At 35.9% G+C, this 20,975-nt stretch overlaps 1 protein-coding gene across 1 annotated transcript; it reads left to right on the top strand.

Annotated features, from left to right (window-relative positions):
• The first annotated feature begins 1,936 nt into the window (after positions 1–1,936).
• LOC147063945 (uncharacterized) lies at positions 1,937–19,312 on the top strand. The gene is made up of 6 exons (XM_085958894.1): positions 1,937–2,218; positions 2,304–2,375; positions 4,355–4,605; positions 11,062–11,210; positions 11,514–12,075; positions 16,050–19,312. Exons 1-6 carry the CDS (start codon positions 2,125–2,127, stop codon positions 18,426–18,428), a joined length of 3,507 nt encoding a protein of 1,168 aa, XP_085815020.1. The 5' UTR covers positions 1,937–2,124; the 3' UTR covers positions 18,429–19,312.
• Positions 19,313–20,975: the final 1,663 nt, after the last annotated feature.

The raw sequence follows: 20,975 nt of genomic DNA, 5'->3' as shown, positions 1-20,975 counted from the left end.
TATGGTTACACTATACACATGATAATAATTATAGTAATAGTGATATCGTGACCTTAGAACAACAAGGTATCATCTGGCATTTATACCAAACTGAGATATTGAGCTCCAAAGTTTTGAATATGAATAAAATCTTAACTATATTCAATGAAAATTGGTAGATATTAACAATATTATTATTATTGCATTATGTTTGTATTTTCAAAGCATTTTATACTAAATATAATATCTGATATTATCTAATCCAGACATTAAAATTTTGTGATGGAACTTATTTGTTCTGAAAATCGAAAAAAATCAGAGCAACAAAGTTCTATCTGATTATTGAACCTTGATGTTGTAAAAATGTTTTACCACAGGGCTTAATTATTGTGTTTAAAATTGAATAAAAATACCTTTTTCGATTAATTCTTTATTAGAACAACATTAAATTAAACATAGTTTATGAAAAATGACAGGACGTGGTATAAAAAATGTTGAATAATACTGAGATTTAGAACAATATTAATAGTTTATGAAATGACAGGAAAATATCTTCACTTTCAAGGTTTTTGTTGTTAGAATCCATAATGAACTTACTCTCCAGTGTACTCACATAACTTCACAGCTCTGAAAATTACTCAATTTTTAAATGAAACATAATAAAGATATCATTGTATTGTCACTGCAGTGATTCATGAAGTAATAATTAAATAGTTTATGAAAAGAGCTATTGCAACTATTATTATTTAGTCAATATCATCGCCAACATCTATGTTTTCTTCACAAACAATATACTCTGCAACTTCTCCAAGTACTTCCACCTACCTGAATAATAAAAAGGAGAATATATATGAAATTATGACGTATTCTAGAAACAATTTATTCAGATGTAATGTCAAATTTACAAAATATGAAAGAACAGCAAATAAATTAAGTACTCATTTGAAAAGAAACATAAGTACCCAAAATTCTCATCAATTGTAATATCATCAGACAATAGGTAGGTACCTATAACTTGAAGATCGTTTATATTATCCAATAAATTGAGATTGTTGCTGAGAATAAATAGATAATAGAATTACTTATATTAAATTTGAAACAAAATAGAATAATTAATTGCAATAGGTACATGAATAACAAAAATAATACATAATCTCAAACTTACCTTGTATTTAAAGCAACGATATTCTAGGTTGGTGAGGTATATTCGTAGAATTAGCATCCTCTTAAATGTCCACAATACCCCTTTCACTTAAATTATTGCTCATCTGTATGTTATTTTAATTAAATTGTTGAAAAATGAAGCGCGAATATTTGACAGAAACGTACTAGTTTGACAGCTGAACAGAAATGAAACCATATTGCTCCAAAATTATTTTTTTTACAGCAAATGATCCATAGTTGCTTTCAAATTTTAAATGGAACCATGTTGTTCCAAAACAAATTACCAGTGCATCTGATATAGAACTTTGATGCCCTGCTATGTCATAAACATAAACCATAAAGATTTTTTTTAAATCTTGTAACACAGTTTTAAAGAGAAAATTATTATAAGAATTTTGGTACCAAAAAGTCAAAATTGACCAAAATGCCAGATGATACCTTATTGTTCTAAGGTCACGATATGATTCTAATTCAAATCGTCATGAATATTGCTACAATAATATAAAATCGTTAATTTGCAATTGACTAGGAAGACCGACCATCTTTTTAAACTAGGTAGGTACCTAGGTACCTACTACGGTCTTTCTTGGCTCGTGACTCGCTATTTGTCATATTATTTCAATTAAAAAAAACTACGTTAAATTTTGTAAATATGATGAATAAAAGTATCGAGCAGTGTCGCAGATTTGATTTATGTATTTTTCAATAAAAAAAATATAAACTAAAATCTAAATAATATAATATTCTACTGGCCGAATAGTATTAGCATTCGTCAACTTTGTTGTAGTTATTTATCCTTGCGTCGTCGAAAAGCTGATGCTTTGGAGTGAGACGTTGGGTTAATTTTTCTTCTTGATACGTTGAAATTTTAATTTTAATGAAAGGTTTTTCGAACGATTAAATTCAGATTAATTTATTTTTCTCTCTTTTAATTTCTTGAGTGAGAAATATATAATTTACAAAGGTTTGACGAAAACCAAAATGGGCGACGAGGGCGGCAAAGATGCCGAGTCTGGGCCGAAGCCCATTTTACCGGATAAAACTGAAGTCGACGATGAATATGATTCGTTCATTTGTTAGTATTTTGGGTGTTTATTCCACTCGTAATATATAAATCATTGTTTATTGTGTATATAACACAGTATTTCGTCTGTTTTTAGTGCCGTGTGATCTTGATTTCGACGAGGCAGTCGGCGAAGAAGAAAGAAATTTTTACATGGAGAAGTTTGAAGGTATATGATATTTTGAAAATTCCTTGAAAACGACAGTATATTTTCAGTTTTATGAAACCGGTGAGGTGTTCTAATTGCATATACTTTAGATAAAATGTCAGTATCTTACGACTGCTTCTTTGTGTCACTTATTCATTCAAAAAAATGTAAGAAATCTTGACGTTATTCATAAATTTTATTCACATCTTAAACATAATAATATTATTATAGTAAGTGTACTCTTTCGTATTGTGAAACCATTCCTCACTGTACCATCAATCTTCAAGTACATTAGTACATTTTGACAATTTCAGCAATGCTTGAATAAAAATACTGAAAAATCTGTAAGGCATAGGTATACAAATTATTCACCCCCGTTATACAATATAACATTAATATCTACAATTAAAATGCATGCTTTTAAATCCGGACTGACATCTTTATAACCAGTACTTAGTAAATTAACCAATTTTGTCATCTTTTGATTTATGACTTAATAGACTGTTTATATTTGATGGATTTACTGGTGACAGTAAGTATTATACGGTTCCATGATATAACATAACAGAACATGAAGAAACAGACCAGTGACAAAACAGAACATGGAAAAACAGAACGGTGACAAACCAGAACAGCGATAAATAGAACTATGATCTTTCAGGAAAAATATAACATTTAATATTGAAATATCTCTCTACGTTGTATAGATTTTTAATAACATAGGTTTTCAGTATGCCATAATCGCTGGAAAGCCTCAATTAATAAACAGGAAACAAGTCAGTGTTGCCGGCAAGCTAGGTAGGTATATCTCGTCCTAATGAATTTAATATGTTCAAAATGCTTGGGTGACTAGTTACAACAAAATAATGAGTAATAATTCTGTGGAGTTATGCATGATTATCGAAATCAAGCAGATTGAGATTTTTACGCCGAATGGCCAACATGCAATGATTATATTATACAGGTTTTAAGTACATATTTATCTATATTTCGTTTATAAACATAAGTTTTATAAGTATTTAATTAATAAATGGATACGACAAAAATCAATGTTTTATTTTACCCCTGGCGGTTCTGTTTTGTCACTGTTCTGTTTTTTTCATGTTCTGTTTTGTCACTGTTCTGTTTTTTTCATGTTCTGTTTTGTCACTGTTCTGTTTTTTTCATGTTCTGTTTTGTCACCGTTCTGTTTCTTCATGTTTTGTTTTGTCCAGTTACCGTATTATACCTAACAACTGTATACGTGCATGGATTTACTGGCGCCAATAGTGTGTAAATTAAACTATCGCAATAATAACTGTTTACACGCAAAAGTGCTGGCTGGCTCACCGATCTCATTCTTCCAGCGTAATAACCACCAGCACCAAATACCTACCAATTTTCAAATAAATTATTATGATACTATTTATATATACACAAGATTTAAAAAATAAATTAATTTAGCATTTACTGTCACTTGATTGAAGCACTGGCACAATATAGAATAACATTATTATCACTTATTTACAAATTATGAGCGTTGGTTCCATTTGAAAGCATTGGTTATTCTAATATTTTCCGAGTTACCGCTAGTCCAAAATTGGTAATCATTCTGAAGATGACTAATTTTTTTTTTATATATCTATATTTTATTTTGTTTTGTAAAAAAAATGTCCTTCAGTTGGAAATGTAACTTTATTGATCAGGTATTTCGGAAAAATGGAAAAATACAGTTTTAACACATTGACTGCTGACTAGATAATTACTTTTTAATTACCACATTTAAATAGCATGCTAATTATATCGAATGGCCACTGGCGTCACTGCACTTTAGCGTCCGATGGATTAACTGACTTCATCGTACTTCAAGCCCTTCCAGTTGACTGATACATCACAAATAAAGCAATGCACCTATTTCTCCTAACTAAAAATTTGATGTGGCTCATATGTCTGAAATATTCGCTGATCTCTGATTGTTACTTATATATTATGGCGATTAACATTTACTTTTTCTTTTGCAGCATTGAAGGTAGTAAAGAATCTCCGCCTGCACTGTTCGGCGTGCGATAAGCATCTGGGGCTGCTGACTCGATACATCAACAGGTATCGGATGCACCCGTTGCTGAGAACTCTGGTGTGCGTGGCGTGCCAGGACTTCTATTGTAGCGGTGAATTCGAAAAGGGAGACGATGGCAGCGAGCTCTATTGCCGATGGTGCGGTCAGGGCGGACAGGTGTACTGCTGTGTTACCTGTCCTGCTGTGTTTTGCGAGGTTTTATTTTATTATTATCATTCAATAATTTTTATTTGAATCACAAGCTGGAGTGTGTAGCACCAGTTTTTAGACAAAAGTAACCAATATGCTCTTCGTCAGAATAAGTAAAATTTTAGAATTTTTTTTCATTCAATTTGATGAGTACATAATACATGTGATTTACGAATGTAACCAGGGCTTTGAATCGAAACTTGAGCCGAAAACAAAAAACTGGAAAAACCATTATTTTGGTCAGAACAATAACCGGAACCAAATCTGAAAAGAAAATATGGTTTTTTTTCAGTTCGGTACATGTTCAAATATGCACGTTCACATGATGTTATTCCCCACTTCAGTTGTCTTAATACATAATTCATTGACATAATTCTCATAATTTATAATATATATTATTTTAAAAAAATTATGACTACGGCCGTGCGGTGCAGTATAACCATTGGTTTCGGAGCGTGGCGCCAGGCTATCATACAAGTACCATAAAATGTTCTAAATTATGGTAGAAAATATATTTTTAATACAAATAAAAACATTTAAAAATACGTCACTCGGAGCTGAACAGAAAACCGGAAAAACCGTTATTTTTTCGGAACGAAAACTGGAATTGAACTGATGCACTGAATGTAATACAGTATAACCTCGTTTTTACGTGCCCGGAATTCACGTTTTCCCGGCAATTGCATGTAATTTTTTCAGTCCCGATGTATTTCAGTACATTTAATACCCGCATTTACGTTTTTCTTTCCCGCGATTTACGTCGAAAATATTCAAAATATGCGAGTTACGCGCGCTTGACAATGATTGGGTTGTGACATTCGAACGGCGCACGGTGATTGGTCGGCGAGCGACGCTGTGATTGGCCCGAGTTCGGCGCATAACAAGGTGATTGGTCCATTAGTCGCCATCTTTTTTTTTGTTGTGTTTTGTATACACTCCGTCTGTCATAATAATGTCTAACCAAAGGAAAGCTTTGTCAGTGCAAGAGAAAAAGTGAATAAACACGTTGGCTCACGCGTTTCACTGGCCCGAAATTTAGGATTACCCATTACTACTTTGGTCACAATCATCAAAAACCGTGAATCTATTGAAAAAAGCGCTATTCAATGTGGACCCGAGGCGAAAAAACGTATGTACGTCAGAGCGTCGAAGTACGAAAAAATGGAGGAGATTTTAAAAGAATGGTTCGTCAGTGCGCGGGCCAGTAATATTCTCTACTATCTCTACCATCAAGAATTGTTTCCGGAAAGCTGGGATATACAAGGAGCAGGATGAAGACGTACCCAGTACCCAAGAAAATATCCAGTGTGATGTTATAGAAGGCTGGGAAAGGATTTCAGACCAACCCCTGGAGGATTATGTATTTACTATTGACTCCAATGTTATTACATCAGACTTGGTGGAAGTTGATGACATTGTTGACAGTCATTTAACACCAGCAGACTTGTCTGCTGAAGAACTGTCTGATGAAGAAGAGGTTGATATTCCAACAAAAGAAGAAGCAATGAGGTTCATCGAGGGTTTAAAAACCTACTTTACAAGCTTTGCTGATATTCAAGATGACACTTTTAAATGTTTATATAGTCTTGAAAGAGAATTACATAACAAAAAAACAAAAATGCTACAAACTAATATACATGATTTTTTTAATAAAAAATAAAAAAAAATTCAATATTACGATTTTACATTTTCCCTCCAATTAGGTTTTTTTTCTTCAGTCCCTTAAAAAATGTAAAATAGGGGTTATACTGTATTCTTTATTGATTGTTGTGCAGGGAAGTACTAAAATTTTGAAAAATTCTGACATCCCATCTATTTATCAAAGTTAATATGAGGTGTCTATTATCAAACATGCTCAAGTCAATTTCACATTTTTGCACGAGGCGAAAGGTTGTTTAACTTCTTTTTACAACATTTTCGGTTTTTTAGCTTTAATGTTAAATTCAACTAAAGATGCCCAGTTTCATCAGAAACAACAGTTTAAATATATGACTTGGCCGTATTTGATACTCAAGTGTCGACTTGGCTGCTTTTGAAACTAAAATGAGTTGAAATGGATATTTTAACATATAATGTCTATTCAATTCTTCGAAACACGAATTTTTCGAAATATGTTTTTTTACATCAATCAATTCGCTATGAAATTGAAAATTGGAAAAAATTCCCCAAAATTAATTGTAATTTGAAACACAAAAATATTATTTCGATATTACAGAACTAAATCGAATTAAGTATAGGTACGTAATTTCAAAATTTCGCTTTCGCATTGAATTATTTTAATTATCACTCGTGATTGACTTATTTAAAAATGAAATTATTCACATTAAATAAAATAATACTTATTATTGCTTTGCACCATTGTTTTCCTTAACAATAAAATGAATTTATTAAAATTTATCTGTTCTTTTCCATTGATTAAGTAATCGCTTCGTTGTTTTACCATAAGTTGCTTCCACAATATTTTGTTGCATTTTAATGCTAATTAACTTTAATTTGGCAATGTATGTTACTGCCACACTGCCACAATGTATGTTATGCGTGAGTATGGAAATATGCAGGTACTAAATTTCAATTTACTACGTCAGGTAAGAGCCCAATGCACAATTCGTACTTACCAATTTTTCCTTAAGGAACCAAAAACCATGTGGTAACTATAGATTAAAGAGTTATGAACACGTCGCCTTCTGTATCCATACAATAACGAATTGTCATTTTGAGAGTAAATTTTACAGAGAAATCTAGGTCAAGTAGGCAGTGCACTTTACCACTGACAGATGTCGAAATAAAATCGCGTGTACATACACACAAATTCATTTAAAAATCCGTGTCCGTTGAATATTCACTGTTAGTATTACTAATTGTACTTCAGCCCAAAGAAATATGAAGATTGATATTTGAAGATCGATAAATGGTTTCGTTCGGTGCTTGACACTAGTGTTACCATGTTAAAAAAATATCTTAACGGATACATAAAAGTATTATAATTAATTATTAATTGTGTATTTATAGTTATTGCATTTATTAAGTGCAGTTGTCATATTATTGTCATCGTTTAACAATTACTAAATAATTTACCTAAATTATGGAAAAGAGAAATTTTATATATGCTATTATTTTCAATAGAAAAACCGAACGAAGCTATTTAATGGCTCAAATAGACTGACGATCAGAAAAACCAGTTTCTTATGTTGGCGTCCTGTGTCACAGAGTGTAAATACGATGTCATAGCTGTCATACAATATGCATGTATAATATGAGTCGTATAGTTCCTATATGTCTGGCAATTACACATATTGTTTTTCAATTTGTGTGTGAGTCAGGGTATGGATCTAATAGGTTGAGCAAGTGGCTGACATCCATTTCTCGTAAAAACCAAATCTGTTAATACAAACCTCTACTCTGTGGAGGCCCATATGATCCTATTAGGATCGGACATGGTCGGAGAGAGTTCCTATATGTGATAAGTCCACTTTGATAAAATGTTGGCAAACTAAATATTTTCATTTAATACTACTTCTTATGAAAACCTATGATTGAATTTATTTTATGGTGGTTTGTTGTTTTTATACAAATATTCACAATAAAATTAATCATTTTCGTAGCAGTAAAGGAGAAATTGACAAAACAGTGATGGACTTATCGGCATTTGAAACTAACTGTCAAATTTATCGTATTTAGAAACCCAGTAGGTGTGACTTATCGGTCTTTGTTTCTCAACACTAGTGATAAGTGGTTGACAAGTATAGGGTAAATAAAAATAAATAATAATTTTTTTCAATAAATACAAAAATAATTTGTTTGAATTATTTCAATCATTGGTGATGTGAGAATTATTGTCAGTAAAATAAAAATCGTATTTTTTAAAACTTAATTATTATCATAAAACGAAATACATTAGAACGAATCGAACATAAGTTTTGTCTTCTCTTCATCTAATAAACAAGTGATTATTAAAATTAAATCAAAAAAATATTAAGGTGACGCATCAGTGAAACGCCAAATAATTTTCAACTGTACGCGCGACGAAAATTTGGACTCGCTGCCATTCACTGAGATAATGTTGACCCAGGAACACGTCACTTTGCTGCGTGATGGCGACGGGTCAATTAATTCTAAAATCGTGTAAAGATGACTAAAAACGTTACCCATTTACTTTAAAAAGAAAACATGTCAATGAATATATTATTATTGTTAATGTCAATGTCGATGTTAATGTCGCTGCCGGTAGAAAAAAATGTCATCATTATTTCAATTTCGACTAAAAGTGGACTTATCGTATATAGGAACTATACGACTCATATGTCGGAATGGCATAGATATGATCATAGACACTAAAACGCTCTCGGCACATATGTGCCCAATCGTCATATAGTCTATTTGAACCTTAAGATCTGGTGAACCATAGACAACTCGATCATAACTATGACAGGCTTTCTGCATAGTGTTTTGTGCTAAGGAAATTTTAGTTATGACATACGGTTCTGCATTGCGCTCTAAGACTAATTCCATAGAAAATACTGAATGATGTTCAGTCAGCTGATTCAAATGCGGCAATCTGATCAGAATTATAGGTGTTGGAATTCCCTATCGAAATTGATCATAAAGTAAACATCGGCAAAAACATGACTTGGCCGTAGTTGATAAATTTTTTTTTGACCATGTCCAATCCTAATAGGAACATATGGGGCTCTTCAAAGTGGACGTTTTTATTAGCAGATTTTTTTGTTTTTATGAGAAATGGATGTTGGCCACTTGCTCAACCTATTAGGTCCATACTCTGACTCCAAACCAATGACATTAATATGGACGACGCATCTGGAAAGAAAAATGACACTCACTTTTTTGTCGGGTCTGCCGAATGGCATAATCTGTTCTAACGCCATTACAATAAAGGTGATATTGCTATAAATTCCCGATGCTTTATGTCGGGTCTGCCGAATGGTTCGGTTCGGACGGGTTCGCTCAAATGATGATTGTCACTAGAAACACTGTTCTAACGCCATTACAATAAAGGTGATATTGCTATAAATTCCCGATGCTTTATGTCGGGTCTGCCGAATGGTTCGGTTCGGACGGGTTCGCTCAAATGATGATTGTCACTAGAAACACTGTTCTAACGCCATTACAATAAAGGTGATATTGCTATAAATTCCCGATGCGTGATGTCTCATAATGGAAATTGCGTGACGTCTACCTATACATGTGCGAATGTCGCTATGCGTGAATTTATTTGCTAACTACTGTATTGAGTGAGGCCATCCTCCCACGGCGCAACTTATGGCCATCGAAACTGAAACTAAAATTCCAGCCAGTATCTAGCTAATGTATTTCAATGGCGGCTCGCTGACGGCGAGACTGGAATCTCTCAGCTTCAAAACGGTCGCGAAGAGATGCGACATGCTAGTCGCGCGGTCTCTGAAGTTTCCAGTCACCGTAAAACAGTAGTACCAACATCATTAGATTTCGGTGAAAAATCATATTTTCTTACCAAAATTGGTAGCACTTCGTAAAGCCGCTAGCGTCATATCGTAAAAACCAAAACAACCAGAGACGTCAAAAGTAAATATTAATCGGAAAATTAAAATAACATAATTGTAAACGCTGCAGCGTGCGTATTGTCAGTTTTTGTACAACACAGCTGACAGTCCAGTTTGATAGTTTGAGGTTATGTGTTTATTATTTCAACTGGGTTTCAGTAGTGCCGTGTGCGAAGCATCACATTGGTCAGTTTATGAGTTCCTTCACAAACCAGTTCCATCAGATTTCAGTTGCGCCGTGGGAGGATGGCCTGAGTTGTCCATTAATAATGTTATTGCTCCAAACACACATTGAAAACATATGATTATTTTTGTCAGACCCGGGATTCGAACCCGGACCCACGGAGTTAAAGGCCAATATTTGTCACCCGTTTGTCGATTCACGACATTATAAGCCGACGCATAAGACCCGATAATAGATACCTCATATTTAATATTACAACAAAAATTTTTATCACTATTGATAGAATTTCAAGCTCAGACGTATATATGTAGTTGTTTGAAAATATCTGCAATGATAACTTCTTAAGTTAGTACATAACTAACTTACTTTGTAAAGAATGGTTCAAATAGACTATATGACGATCGGGCACATATATGCTAATAGCGTTTTAGTGTCTATGATCAAATCTATGCCATTCCGACATATTATACATACATATTGTATGACAGCTATGACATCCTATTTACACTCTGTGACACCCTGTGACACAGGACGCCAACATAAGAAACGGGTTTTTCGACATATATATGACCGATTGTCATAGAGTGTATTTGAAGCAGAACTCACGCGATATGTGTAGGTTAAAATCCCCCATGGTCCAAAGTAGCTCTTAGGCTGCTCCAAGTTGTGCATGTCTTACAAAATTAACAATAATCCATGTTTCATACATATTAGTTAATCATTAAAATATTTTAATTTTAGAAATGCATCAAAAGAAATTTTGGCCCCTCCAAGATTACTGAAATCGAATCCATAGACGAATGGCAATGCTTTGCCTGCAATCCAAAAACACTCTGGTCGTTGAGGGCTAAATTCTGGATTTTGCTTCTATACTGTGATTTTAAGAACAGGTATGTATAATTTCAGCTTGACAGATTTCTGGATTACATTGATAATTTCAAAGAAATGATGGGTAAATCCGCAAGGTAAATGTTTAAGGGTTCAGGGGGACCATTTCCTCTTATCCGATTAAGCTGAAAATTATTTCATCAAATAGGGGGTGAGAAAAAATAAAATTCTTCACCATGTAATATTTAAACTGTTTGGGTTAATGTGCCATGTCATCCATGTGCAATAAATATAAACTCAATTCAATCATAATTGGTGTATTTCAAATCATGGTCGTATTTGAATTTCCACCATTTATATTTCAGGGAAGCGCAAATGGCTCTGGATCCGAGCAAGAAGGGTGTCCTTATGAAGCAGAGCCAAGTGGACGTGTCGGAGTGCTGCAAGAAGCTGACAGCCAAACAGAAGACACCCGTCTCGGAGACCAAGAGGAAATCCATTGCAGAGCTAAAGAAGATGGTGTCGGGCGACTCGGCCAAGCCTTCCCTGGAGCAGAGTAAAGCTGATGCCATCGACCAAGCGAGACAGGCCATTAAGAGGATAGGCTCTCCGATCAGCGTGAAGAAAGTACCAATGGTGTCTCCGGGCCCTGGTATCATGCAGCCGGGCGCCGTCCTAGCGTATCCCGCCGCAAAGCGTATGCGGATGCCCTCACCCAAGTTCAGTGTCCGACCGCAGATGATCATGCCACTCAACGGACCCGGCGGCGCGATCCGACCTGAGAGGCGGCCACGCAGGCCCAACACCGGAGCCGCCAACTATGGCGACTTTATGGCCAAGGCTTTCTCATCTGGCATCCGTGACTGTTATGCCAACGCGCCAATTCCTAATGACAATCTCAACCTTTCCTTGGAGAGTTTGACACAGGTGAGTTCACCGTTTTTTTCTAAGATTATTAAATATGAGTTTATTCATGTGATGAAATTTAACCAGTGATGGTATTTTTTCTGTTTCCAATCAATGTTAATGTGGTCTACATATAGGCATGACCCTCAGACTAATAATAATATAAAAAGAGTGGGTATTGTTCGGCAAAATGTAGATGTGATTCTTGCATATAACGCAAGAACTTCAATTTTATTATTATTAACTTAAGGTGACGCATCAGTGAAACGCCAAATAATTTTCAACTGTACGCGCGACGAATTTTTGTACTCGCTTCGCATTCATTGAGAGAACGTCGAGTCGGACACACGTCACTTTGCTGCGTGATGGCGACGGGCCAATTAATTCTAAAATCGTGTAAAGATGACTAAAAACGTTACCCATTTACTTTAAAAAGAAAACATGTCAATGAATATATTATTATTGTTACTAATAGAATAATAAACAGAACATAAAATGGACGTATGTTGGATTTATATGAGAAATAATATTTCATTTGACAGGCGTCATTTTCACCCGCGACCCGCTATCCGCACATCGCCTAGCAACGATCTTTTTAGACCGTGCCTCAACTAATGCATGGCCTTAACTATGAAACGTTATACCATCATGTTGCTTCTCAGTACGGCTGGTTATAGTTAACTATATTTTCTACTAAATTAACTAAAAATAATTATCACTTATATATTTAACACAAAAATAATAGATTTCAGCAACACTTGCTCAGAGTTTTTAAATGACTAGTCATCCAAATCAATATTTACCGGCAACGTGTTCAAAAAATATTCAATTCTGCCGTAGAAATTCTATCTAAGTCCAACACATATTGTGGAGATATAAGCGTGCCGAATGCTTTCTCACTGGCACTTATGGTTCGTTTTTGTTCAGACCTTGGGCATGACATTTTTTTTTTTGAATGCCAGTATGGCTATGCCAAATCATAGTATTTTTGGTATACTCAATTTGGCCCCCAATTTTTTTATAGGTGGCTCTATCAAGTCAAAAATCAGAATTGCGGTTCTAGGGTTCAGTTTTGGTTCTATAAAAACCTATTCATTTATTTTATACTTTTCCAACCATGTCCGATCCTAATAGGATCATATTATGAGCCTCCACAGGGTAGAGGTTTTATATTAACAGGTTTTGTTTTTACGAGAAATGGATGTCAGCCACTTGCTCGACCTTTTAGGTCCATTCTCTCACTCATACACAAATTGAAAAACAATATGTGTACTTGCCAGACCCAGGATTTGAACCTGGACGCTATAGGCAGACGCTTAAGCCGCATGGCTAATGTGGGCTCATATACTTATCTAACTAGTTATAGGTATATTATGGATATTTCATTTCAATTGTAATACTTAAAATGTAAATGTCTATTATGTACTACTTTTTCAAGATATCTTTGCCCGGTGCAGCACAATATTGTCATTATAATTTGTTGTCTTTCGCTTTGGGGGAAAATAACTCTTGTAAAGCGTCGAAATGTATAATGCGTCAATGACATTAAGCTACTTTACAAGCTGTTTGTTGGCGAATTTAAAAGCCTAAAAAAAGATTGTTTACAATCTGCTTGTTAGCTTGTTCGATGATGACACTGGGCGACTTTACAGGCAGATTGTAAATTCGCCAACATGCAGCTTGTAAAGTAGCTCAATGTCATTGACGCTTAACTGATTTATTATCTACTAGCGGAGTCTAGTTTTCACTAGTCAATAGGTTTGGGTTAGCATTTTAAACCACATGGTGGTGGATTTTGATTTTAACATTTTGAAGTATTTAAACTAAACTAACTTTAGACACTTTAGTACCTATCAAATACCAATTGTTTTATCATGTCCAACTGAAATTCTCCTACAGTTTTTTTTACTACCAGTAACAAACTTAAATAAAAATCATATAATAAATAGAGGTCAATAATTATGTGAAATGCTACCTTTTCATACCATTCCACAGATTTCCTCATGCATGACGAGCTTCTGAGCATCATGTTGGCTTTGTTGACAGTCCCCATATTTTTATTCACCATATATACCAAAATGCACTTCATTATGGGTTCTAAAATTAGTTTTACCGGTCGGACCAAAGAAGTCATTGTGCATGGTTGTGAGAATCTGGACATCTCTTCTGTCACACCATTTGAGGGCAACAGTGGGCTGTTTGACTTTGCCTGTCTCCCACTTTTTCAACTTCATGAAATATGGCATTTCTTTCTGATTTTTTCATATGTCCCACAAGCATTGGTTTTGTTATACCTATTATCAGGATCAATAATAAAATTTATACAATAGGTCACGTAAAAAAATTCACAATGCAAAACATGAAAAGCGAAATGCACAGCCCTTTCGGCCGGTGGTATTTCATATACTACGCAACCGCAGTAAAGTGATATTTAAAGTACCTAAAATATCAAAGTTTTTAGTGTTAAAACAAAATATATTTGACAATATTATATAGGTGTCACCAGTGGTAACGAAACGAGGCAAATATGGTAGAGATTTCAAAATAGTATGTCTTGTATTTCCTACACTATCGACCGGCGAATTTTTGCATACAGCTTTGGTGACGGATACGCTCTGGGCCCGTTGTTTTGCGAACACTTGCGTACGTCATTCGTGACGGACACGGGCGCCGGATTAATATAATAACAAAATAAATGTAATAATAATGATACGCTTTCACTTGGGATGCTTGATTACTGCAACGCCAGACAAAAACTGACGCCCTTTAGAGTCATTGACTTCAAAGTCTAATCAACGATATCTCAGTTTGATATTTCTGTGACAACACATTCTTCTCCTGTACCCTTCAATTATTATGTAAATATAAATGTCACATCAATTTTTGATGTTTTTCGATACCATATACAGTAAAACCTCGTTAATACGAATTCCATGGGTCCAAAAATCGAATTATGAAATATGAAATGTATGGGGGAAAAATATAAAAATTTTGAAAAAAATTTTTTTTTTGATTTTCATTAATTTTGTTTCTGATCATAGCATTGGTTCTCAGTAAAACTATGTGAAAATCCAATAATCAATCAACAATTAAATATCTACAGCCCTGAAACATGTGAGTTATTGTTTTTCCTTTGAGTGGAGTGCAGTTGTGCCTCTGATGACATACCGCTGTGTGTCAATGGGTCATAATGTCATGATTATTTTTATTACCTTTATAAAATAAGTAATTTTTGATGTTTTAATGTCACATTTTTCAATGACTGGCTCATAAAATAGTGTACTTTATTACGATTTATTGAATATTTTTATATGCCAGGACTCTGAAATCATTTTGAATTATGAAATTCAAATTAAAGGTATGGTTTTATATGAAAATAATGTTCAAGGGCCTTTTTTTTCGCGAAAATTTCGAATTATCAGTGTTCATACTAACGAGGTTTTACTGTACTGTTTATTTAAATAGAATATTTGCTTTCAATGTATCCAGGATTAATAATTATGAAACGAAGAAGTCGTTTTCTACAATCAATTTCATTAAATCTGTAGAAAGAACTGTCTTACCAACTTAGCAAAGGAATACACTAATAATTATGAAACTTAAATGGAAAAATTATTGTCAAATAAATGACACCAGATTTCCGATTGAATAAAATATTTTTTCCGCTGCGATCACATAATAGTTTAAGTTTCACTTAAATCATAGTTTGGTATTTATTGTTTCTTTATTTCTGATATACATAAGATTAAAAATAACATGTATATTTAGTTATGTACTTCTTTTAATTACACATAAAATATTTTATTTGCATTTTGGAATCACAATATTTTTTCATAATTGGATATTGAGCCAACTCCAACTGTTTCGTTGAGACTTGCATATTTTTTAATACAAAAATACAGTTAGGCTTACAATAGAATGGTGGTCATTGATTTTTTGATACTGCTCTTCCCCCCCATTTTTGACATTGAATTGGAATAATCTGTGGTCTCCAGGGATTGGACATGTCGCAGCTGGCCAACATGCAGCAGGTGGTCCCGGAGGAGGACAATGTGGTGTGCACACCCGATTTCCCCATGCCGCTAGAACCTGTCTGCGAGATGAGCGACGTACCCCCTGAGGTCACACCTGAGAAGAAAGCAGACGACGATGTGCAGTGTCTGACACCTACCTCAGGGGTGTCGCCTCCATCCACCGCTGCTGCCGCCACTACCGCCACCGCCACCACCACCACCACTACTACCACCACTGCTGCTGCCCCTGCCGCTGCCACTTCCGCGCAGCCCAAGCTCACTCCTCGCCCTCTGTCTGCCCTCACAGAGCGCCGCATTGCCCCCAAGCCCTTCTCGGCTGGACTCTCGCAGCATGCCTTCTCTAACATCATCCAGATGACGGAGAACGATGTCACTGTCAACGAGGCTACCGGTGGCCTCAAGTTCAAGGTGGACCCCTCCACCCTCTCGTCTAGCAAGATGTACAAGTTGCCTGATGGACGGGTCTTCGCCGTCAACACTAATCCCAAGATGCCGGGCGGCTACTCCGCCACCATCGTGTCCGTCAGTGATTCGGCACCCTCCCGCTCTGGCCCGCCGCCCCGCCAGCCACACTCCCAGCGTTTGCAGCAGCGTCTCTTGGCCCAGGCTAACCAAACTACGCCAGCCCGCTCACACCTCTGGACCACGCCAACCTCCACTCCGTCGCCGAGCAGGGGGGGTGGCGTAACACGTGGTCGCCCCTCTGGCAGAACCACCCGTAACTCCCGTGCCGCTGCCTCTGCCGCCGAGCCCGAACCCACCGAACCTGAGACCACCGGTAGTACCCGGGGCTCCTTGGAGTGGTACAGGTTCAATGTTCTGGACTCGATTGACCTCATGAACTATGTCCTCACCCGGCTCGTCAAGCTTAAGGACCCCCCGGGCAATCTCCGCCACAAGAACACGGAAGAGATGAAATGGCTGCATCAGAACTTCGACCAGTTGCTCAAAACGTCTGGCCGGCGGTTTGCAGAGGTGCGCTCCAACCTCAATGAGGGCTTCAAGGGCTGGCTTAAAGAGAACAACGCTACCGAGTTATTCAGCGACGATGAGGATGAGGTCCAGATCATGTCCTCGGAGAGCCGGCCTGCTCCCCCGCTCCGCCAGAGGGTCCCGCCGCCTATGAAACCTCCCCCACGCATCGATGATGAGCCCATCTTCATCGACGAGAACTCTAATGATTCCGTCCAGGAGACGGGCAACAACGGGGATGCCGACAATTCCATCTCGACTGATGCCAACGTCTCCGAGTCTATTCACAATAACGCCGCCAGTAAACCGGCCGATGGTGACAAAGAGGACGCTCAATTGGATAAGTCCATAGAGTTGATTGATGACGCATCAGAGAAAGGTGCTGATGAGACTGCTGCCCCAGATTCTGACAAATCCTTTACTTTTGAAGTGGACAAGAAAACGGAGGCTGACCCCGATGACGAGGACCCTCTCAAAGTGAATGACTCCCAACCCGAGGTGGAAAAGACCGATACTGATCAAGATGGGGACTTCAGAAAGAGCAACGGAGAGACTTCGGATTCTGAAGAGACAGCAGAAGCCACGGGGACAGCGGAACCTATGGATACGGCAGAACCTATGGATACGGCAGAACCAGCGGAGACGGCAGAACCAGCGGAGACGGCAGAACCAGCGGAGACGGCAGAACCAGCGGAGACCGCAGAAACAGCAGAACCCGTAGAGACGGCAGAACCCGCAGAGACAGCGGAATCTGCAGAGACAGCGGAATCTGCAGAGACAGTGGTACCAACCGAGAAAGGGACATCTGTGAAGACAGAGGAATCCATGGAGACGGAGGAGAGTGAAGATAAGGCACCGTTGGAAACCGAAAACCACATCTTGGAAAATGAAGAGAGCGTCAGCGATTCTGTCAAAGATGATTCATCTAAATTGAACGATTGTATCAAAAGGAAAGACGATTCCTCCAAATCGGGTGCCAGTAGCAAGATAGAAGAAGATTTGTCAAAATTGGATGACAGCATCAAGAGGGAAGATGAAGAGTCTGACGGATCGCTCCCCGCAGACAGAGATGAAGAGGAACTACTGAGAGACGATCCTGCGGAAATGGCTGATGACGGTGACACCCCTCATTCAGACGGTGCGGAGAAGACCGACGGAGGCGCCCCTTGTTCGGATGACAGGGAGACACCACTCTCCAATGGGAAATGTTCCTCAGAAAACAATTGCAGCGAAAAAGGGGACCCCTCTCGGGCTGCAGATGATGACTCGGTCAGTCTAGACAGCTCGCTTCCAGCTGATGCCGACTCGACTCCCGACCTTTTACAGAAGAAAATCGGTAGAGAGAGCGCCGACCCCGTAGACAATTGATTCGACGCGACTAATATTCAGTGATGTGAGACGATTCCAGACAATTGGTGATTTATTTAGGATGGCTCTTTTCAATTCATTAAACTCTTGTAGAAATATAGAGCTATGTTCGATTGAAAAAATTCTTCTTTCGTTTCAAATTGAAATGACAGAGAATACTGTGTACATTCAAATATATTACATTTATCTAAGGCGGTTCTCACTCGAGTGTTGCTGTCAAACGTCGATCAGCAAAACAAGTTAAATAATATAATACATCATTGCAATAATTCATAGAAGCTTACTATAAAACAACTGATGTAAATCTACATCTACCAGTGTTATTTACTGAATGTTAAGTTTATTAGTTTCATTAGCAGAATGTGTAAGGCAAGGCACTCACATCTTGAAAATATTGTAACTGCATGGGTAGTCGCCATTTCATTTGGAAAACACTTTTCTGCAAATGTAATCATTGTTGCCGCGTTGTATATTATGGGGAGATCAAAAGTATATTTTTTTAGTTGCAAGGTTTTGTTTGATAGCAACATTTGTGTGAGAGCCGATTGAAATTTTATGATAATTAATTTTACTGTTATGGTGCGAATGCTATATTTTAATTTTAAATGTAGATTTAAATAGTTTGAAGACGGTGCGGGAACTGAAGCTTCCGTCTCAGGAATTGAAATACGTTATATTTTCTGAATGTCTGAACGCTGAATGACCGATTGATTCAATTATAAAATAAGTTGCCATGTTTTAAAAATGTCTCTTTTTTATAAATGGCTGCTATACACGTTTATGTAGAATTTTTGTTATGCATGTTGGGCAGCAAACTTTGTTTCTATTATGGATTGCCACTCTTTTAAGAGGTATGTATCTATCTAATAATAAAACATGTAGATCACCTCTTTTCACAGGACTTTATGTACAGTCAACTCATTTTGTTTCTGTTACACATTAAATTTAAAGAATTTATGAGAAGCTTTCACTTTCACAGGTGAATTTTAATTTCAATTAATATATTTTTTTAATATTCTTTATATTTTTTTAACCTCGGTTTAAACTTTGTAAGTGTTTATATTATGTAATACTATATTTTTTTGCGTTACAAGAATAGTTCTCTATGAGTTCATGTAGATAATTTCTGTTGGTGTTTTAATTATTGACTTAAGCTTCATTTCAATATAATATTTGAGTACCTGAGTATCAAAGTGGGATATAAGCCGTCTATTAAATTTTACGAGGGGTGATTTTTCATTTCATACATAATGAAGCATAATATTATATCGTCGGTGTCTTGTAAAAAGGTTCGAATTAACCAAAATGCTATTTCACAGGAGGATTTTTAACTTTTGACATTTATTTATTAATTACCTGTGGATGATTATAAATGTCTAACAAATTTATAATAAAGCTTATAAAGAATACTGTCTTTATAAAAGGCATTATAATATAATATTTTAAAACGGCCTAATATGTCACATTCACTTTTTATCTGTAAAAATAAGTGGATATTCGTCTATACGATTATCGTTTTTAAGTACTTTTCTCTTTAGATACAAATTTGCCGTTTTTACACAAACAAGCTAGTGAGGTACATATTGTTTTTTCATTAAAATCTCAATTTCGCCAAAATGGTTGATTCGCCCTTTTTACAAAACACCAAAAACGATATATGTGGAAAAAAACATGAATAATGATGTTTGGTGGATGGTACAGATCACAATAAATTTGTTAAATCCAGGATATTAATTTTGTTAATATCAAATATAATACTGATGTCCGCTTTTTATAGAAACTTTGGCATTTTTCCATTTGTGATACAGACAGGCCTGTACGTGTCCACTTTTAATGTTTAAAATTTCTTACTAAAATTTCAGGGTACATGGTTGAAAAATTCTTTTTATTGAAAAAATATGAAAACATAGAAAGTTATAAAATTAATAATCATGATTATGGAATCTTTTAACTCTTTACTTTGGCTCTTTTCCGCTCAATGTGATAGCTACACGCTTTCGAACATTACTTGAGTCCATTTCATTTGGTTAAAAATAATACTTTTCCTCCAAAACAATTGGAAAACATCTTTATTTTGAAAAAACTGACGGAGATCGTCGATTTTAGAATGACATAAGCACACTGCATCATCGTCGGCAGTTATAATATAAGTAGATTCTAATTCAGCGATTGGTCTTCGCGAACATGGGTGTCAAAGTGTCCATCATTTTTGATATTACATATGAATTTTAAACACAAAAATCTATATTAAAATGATGATGAATTTTGATATTTTTTGGTGGATTTATTTAAAGAGCATTGTAATCTATTCAAATATGAATTTAGTGGGAGGTATCGTTTGTCTGACTTTGATACCAAGCTACTAATTTGCTGTAAAACAGGATCTTTTCATTTTTAAATGTTTTTTTCGTATATATATATTTTTTAGTAGAAATATATTAATACAGTATAAACGAAGAATGCTGTGCATTCGGATTTATGTAAGTAGTTGAATGATATTTTGATGGACATATTATTATGTAGTTATATTACAATAACATCGGACAT

The sequence above is a fragment of the Rhyacophila brunnea genome, unplaced genomic scaffold, assembly GCF_057557595.1.
Source record: "Rhyacophila brunnea isolate RB1 unplaced genomic scaffold, BYU_Rbru_1.0 scaffold_8, whole genome shotgun sequence".
Classification (NCBI taxonomy): Eukaryota; Metazoa; Arthropoda; class Insecta; order Trichoptera; family Rhyacophilidae; genus Rhyacophila; species Rhyacophila brunnea.
Note: the sequence above shows the minus strand (reverse complement) of the source record. Positions and strands in the feature narration are given on the sequence as shown.

Coding starts and splice junctions, on each gene's coding strand:
- LOC147063945 (XM_085958894.1), top strand. CDS start 2,125: ATGGGCGACGAGGGCGGCAAAGATGCCGAGTCTGGGCCGAAGCCCATT. Junction 2,219..2,303: donor TGAATATGATTCGTTCATTT/GTTAGTATTTTG, acceptor GTCTGTTTTTAG/TGCCGTGTGATCTTGATTTC. Junction 11,211..11,513: donor TACTGTGATTTTAAGAACAG/GTATGTATAATT, acceptor TTTATATTTCAG/GGAAGCGCAAATGGCTCTGG.